Consider the following 5,650-nt stretch of genomic DNA (forward strand, 5'->3'; position numbering starts at 1 on the left):
TTATAAAGATTGTCTAAGCATACAAACTTCTGTTTTCTTGATGGATATTTTGGTTCCTCTCAAATACATGTGTCAAAGGAAGATCAACAGAGAACTATGTTTACTTGTCCTTTTGAACTTATGTTTATAGATATATAACTTTTGGAACTCTCTCTCTCTATATATATATATATCTATCTATCTATCTATCTATATATCTCTCTCTCAAGCCTTCAATCACACAAGTCTAAAATAGAGATTCATCTCAGTTGGAGAATCAGTGAAATCACTGAATATCGTCGGGATCTCGTCCTGACACTCATTTAGACAAGCTATGTAATGTCTAAATACCCATAACCCACATATAAACGACCAATGGACTAGTAATTTAAATTTGTTGATGACATGTATAAATGACATGCGGACTACATGTACTAATAAACTACTAATGGGTAAACTCATAGTATATCTAAAGTTTAATTAAATTATATATATTGACATAATGGCATAAGGGAAACAACAAGTCTATGTAGAATCCGGTGTTTTTGGAAAAAGACACGACTATTTAGTCTCATAAGTCTAATGAACTAAAAATGATTAAAGAGATTCCCTTACAAATGTTGTGATATTTAAATTAAAAGATAAATTATTACAGTAACATTGAAAAAACTGCACAACTTTGTCTATAGTCGGTTTTTTAAGCTTATGCTCTGATTCCTCTCTATTTTTGCCATTGGTTCGATTTAGATTTTCGTGGAATCCCAGTGGGTACCAATGGGATTTTGGCCCGAGTCAATCTTAGCCATTCCAGAACTAGCTAAGCATATGAGTACACATATATTTCCACAACTTTTGACATATTTGCCATGGCCTAGGATAGGGAATTTTTTTCCTGCTCATCAAACAGTGTATCAATCGAATAAGTGCCTCTCTGATTCAAAGGATTTTCATAGGAATTTTGAAGGATTAGAATTCTTAGGATTTGTGCTACATTAATCTTTTTTTGTTGGATTGAATCTCATAAGATTTTTTTCCAAAGGAATCATTTGTCTTTCGAATTTTCATGACATCAAACTACGTTCTCACAAAAAAAAATGTTTATTTCTTGTTTCTGTGTACTTAGAATTCTATGAATCAAACTGGCCTAAACATTATTTTATCATGAAACTGAACATTATCATGACTGTGTAATTAGCGAGGTCCAACAGCGAAGACACGTTTCACGTGTTTTGTAGGTGCCCAAGAGCTGTTGACCTGTGGCAAGCCATGGCGCAAGTTTGGCGGATACCTGATGTTAAATCAATCCGCAATACAGGACCAGAGTGGCTCCTGAATCTCATCGCGGTGTGTGACGAGGGTGACCGCCTCAGAGTCCTCATGCTTATGTGGAGGTGCTGGAACATGCGTAACGAGATCCAACATGACAAGACACCGCCGCCCATGGAGGTGTCCCGACGGTTCCTTCAAAGCTACATCACCTCACTGTTGGGGACCCAACAATACCCGGCCGGGGACTGGGATAAGGGAAAGATGGTCATCCAACTAGAGGGAGCGGAGCAGCCAATATCGCATGTGGACGTTGGCTGAAAGTCTCAGTGCAAGTGGAGCCCGCCTTCGTAAGGTTGGGCGAAGCTCAACGTGGATGGGTCATTCACACACGAGGATGGAAGCACCGGTGCCGGCATGCTCTTGCGTGGGCACGACAGCGCCATCATTTTCTCTGCATGCCGTTCGCTTCGGTCATGCTTGGACCCATTGCACGCTGAGTTGGCTGGCTGCACGGAGGGACTCGGCCTAGCTTTGCAGTGGACGGAGTTGCCGATTATCCTGGAGTGTGGCAGTATGCAGGCCGTGCAGATGATCAAGGCAAAAGGACCGGATCATTCCCAGCACGCGATGGTGGTCTCAGAAGTAAAGAGTCTAATGGGTATAAGGGAGTGTTGTGTTACTCACATCTCTAGAGAGCAAAATAATGTTAGTCATGTGTTAGCAAACTTCGGTCGAACGGACAACCGTACTGTTGTCTGGCTCCGCTCTAGACCTGCTAATGTCCATAGTCTGTGTAGGGATGAATTCGTGTGCTCTTGAGTAATACTCCCTCCGTTTTTTTAGTCTGCATATAAGATCTAATCAAAGTCAAACTTTGTAAAGTTTGACCAAGTTTATAGAGAAAAATATCAACATCTACGATATTAAAGCTATATGGTATGAAAATTAATTTCACGATGCATCTAACAACGTTGATTTCATATTGTGGATCTTGATATTTTTTCATGTAAACCTAGTCAAAGTTAACAATGTTTGACTTTGACCAAATTTTATATGCAGACTGAAAAAACAGAGGGAGTACAATCTTTTACCCCCGCAAAAAATTTAGCCGTGTTGAAAATTCAAAAATGTGCATGGGTTAATTATTTTTGTGGCAACCAAGGATTTGGTAGACGTGGAACACCAACGACCGCGCTCCTTTATCTAAAAAATAGTCCACCTCGTGTTCCACGCGAGAGTGACGCCAGGTAATATTAAAGTAAAGCTAATAATTTCAACAGTATATGATTTCGTAGAAAAAAACAGTATAGAAGATAAGCTGGGGCAACTGCCATGACGGTCTATTTAAACCAAGGTCGGATTGTAGCTGAGCACATAAAAAAATCGCGAACCAACCTCCGTTTGAGATGGTTAGGTGGACAGTGGTATCCCCAATCTATCAGGGTTCAAATCCTGGTGCTCGTATTTATTCTGAATTTATTTCAGCAAATTCCGACGATACGTTTTCAGTGGGAGGAGACGTTCCCGTCGACTACGAGGTACCTATGGTGATACGCCGGTCAGTTGTGCGTTCATAGGGATAAGTGTATGCGCATTTATATGAGCGCTTGCGTCTGTACTGTGTTCCAAAAAAATACAAAAAAATCCACCTCGCGCTCCACGCGAGGGTGACGCCATATTATTATAAGTAATAAAGTAATACTACTATCAACTTCAGCCATGGCACGGTCTATTTAAACCCCGCTCTCGCTCACATCAGATAGTACGGACATGAGATTAGGTCAAGGTGAGCAGAGAAAAAACAGCCGGTGATCGATCCGAGACACGAAAAACAATGGCCGCCCAGGCACCGGCGATCGAGGTTCCCACTGATGCCGAGCTGCTGCAGGCTCAGGCCGACCTGTGGCGCCACACCCTCTACTACCTCACCTCCATGGGGCTCCGCTGCGCCGTCAAGCTCGGCATCCCGACAGCCATGCACAAACTCGGCGGGGTCACCTCGCTGCCCGACCTGGCGGCCGCACTGTCCATCCCCGCAAGCAAGCACCCGTTCCTCGCCCGCCTGATGCGCGCGCTGGTCACCTCTGGCGTCTTCGCCGCCGGCGGCAGTGACGATTCCGGGGCGGAGCTCTTCCGCCTCAACCCCCTTTCCCGTGTCCTGGTGGACGACGTGGTCGCGGACGAGCACCACAGCCAGACGTCCTTCGTGCTCGCCGGGACGTCCCCGCACTACATGGAGGCCGCGCTGGGGATGGCCGACTGGTTCAAGAAGGACGTCGCCGGACCGGTGCCGTCCGTGTTCGAGGACGTGCATAGCGCGTCCCTTTTCGACGAGAGCACCGCGGCCTTGGACCCGGAGCTCGACGCGCTGGTCACCGAAGGTCTCGAAGCCCACGACAACCTGGGGATCGGCACCATCATGCGTGAGTGCCATGACCTCTTTAAGGGGCTCGAGTCTCTGACAGACTGCTGTGGTGGAGACGGAAAGACGGCGAGGGCCATCGCCAAGGCCCACCCGCACGTCAAGTGCACCGTGCTGGATCTCCCCAAGGTTATCGAAAAAACTCCATCCGACTGCGTAGTCAACTATGTCGCCGGTGACCTCTTCCACACCGTCCCAAAGGCCCAGGCCGTGATGCTCAAGGTACGTACTTTCGTTGTTCCATGAATGTATTATAGTATGTGAATCGATGGAAAGGGCACATTAATTTTTCTTCTAGTAGTACTATAATTTATTTATTCTTCACCACTGCACTCAAAACAAATAAATCTAATCTTGTACTACGGTAGTGGAGTATAATTTCAGACTCAACTGAGGCTAACAAGGCTACATATATATATACTCTTTGTACGTAGCTTGTGCTGCACCACTGGAGTGACGACGATTGTGTGAAGATCCTAACCCAGTGTAAGAATGCCATTCCTTCCCGTCAAGGAGGAGGGAAGGTGATTGTCATTGACATTGTGGTCGAACCATCACTAGGACCTGTCATGTTTGAGGCCCAGACTCTCATGGACTTGCTCATGCTTGTCTTCACCAGAGGCCGTCAACGTAGCGAAAATGACTGGCGTGACCTCTTCATGAAAGCAGGCTTCACCGACTACAAAATTATCAAGAAACTCGGTGCACGAGGCGTCATCGAGGTCTACAAGTGAAGCCTTTCTCAAAAGTTTATCCAAAAGGCTTACTCCGTCTAAAGTACCCTTGCAGTGTGTTTTGTTTATGTACGGATGGTGTGCTCCAATGAAGAAAAATAAAGGGAGTTCCTTATGTTTGGAAGGATATTATCATGTAACAGCTTCAGTGACAAGCTTGTAATTTCTATCATCTTTAATTTGTATCGTTCCCTCTTTGAAGTATTAAATAATAAGTCTGTTTGTGTCTGTATATTGATATAATGACTGTAGTAGAAGAATTGTGCCAGTAGTAGAAGAATAATTCAATAAAATGTTTGGCATACAATCCTTGAATAACAAGCATGATTGCAATGTTGTTAGTATGCTTTCTATGAATATCCATAATACTAATGATTATTGCACTAGTCATGATAAAAAGGTTTTTTATAAACATGTCAATTTCTGTGGAGTGCATAAACTTTGTGAAGACATGCCATTTAGGGATGATAGATTTTGTAAGAAGCATAAACATGAAAAAAAAAACAATTGGTGGCTTGTGCTGCACCACTGGAGTGACGACGATTGTGTGAAGATCCTAACCCAGTGTAAGAATGCCATTGTGGTCGAACCATCACTAGGACCTATCATGTTTGAGGCCCAAACTCTGATGGACTTGCTCATGCTTGTGTTCACGAGAGGCCGTCAACGTAGCGAAAATGACTGGCGTGAGCTCTTCATGAAAGCAGGGTTCACCGACTACAAAATTATCAAGAAACTCGGTGCACGAGGTGTCATCGAGGTCTACAAGTGAAGGCTTTCTCAAAAGTTTATCCAAAAGGTGTACTCTGTCTGAAGTACCCTTGCAGTGTGTTTTTTTTTATGCACGGATGGTGTGCTCGGATGAAGAAAAATAAAGGGAGTTCCATATGTTTGCAAGGATATTATCATGTAACAACTTCAGTGACAAGCTTGTAATTTCTATCATCTTTAATTCTATCATTTCCTTTCTGATGTATTAAATAATAAGTCTGTTTGTGTATGTATACTGATATAATGACTGTGCTTCTTTGTCGCGTGCATGCTCATTATGCTTCCAAATACAAGAGCCGTTGGCGGAATAAGTATGACCGGCATGAGCTCTTCACGAAAACAGGGTACAATATTGACTACGAGATTATCAAGTGGGAGCATGAGATGTCTTCCAGGTCTATCAATGAATGGTTCCACAAAAGTTTATGATATATATCCAGCAAGACGTACGTACTCTTAAAAACCTTTGAAGTTT

General features: G+C 43.7%; 1 protein-coding gene across 1 annotated transcript; it reads left to right on the forward strand.

The window, feature by feature from the left end:
* Positions 1 to 3,007: 3,007 nt before the first annotated feature.
* LOC119331560 (probable O-methyltransferase 2) lies at positions 3,008 to 4,636 on the forward strand. The gene is made up of 2 exons (XM_037604725.1): positions 3,008 to 3,892; positions 4,105 to 4,636. The coding sequence occupies exons 1-2, from the start codon at positions 3,083 to 3,085 to the stop codon at positions 4,402 to 4,404; spliced, it is 1,110 nt and encodes a 369-aa protein (XP_037460622.1). The 5' UTR covers positions 3,008 to 3,082; the 3' UTR covers positions 4,405 to 4,636.
* The last annotated feature ends 1,014 nt before the right edge of the window (positions 4,637 to 5,650 follow it).

Source organism: Triticum dicoccoides, chromosome 7A (assembly GCF_002162155.2).
Source record: "Triticum dicoccoides isolate Atlit2015 ecotype Zavitan chromosome 7A, WEW_v2.0, whole genome shotgun sequence".
NCBI classification, from domain to species: domain Eukaryota; kingdom Viridiplantae; phylum Streptophyta; class Magnoliopsida; order Poales; family Poaceae; genus Triticum; species Triticum dicoccoides.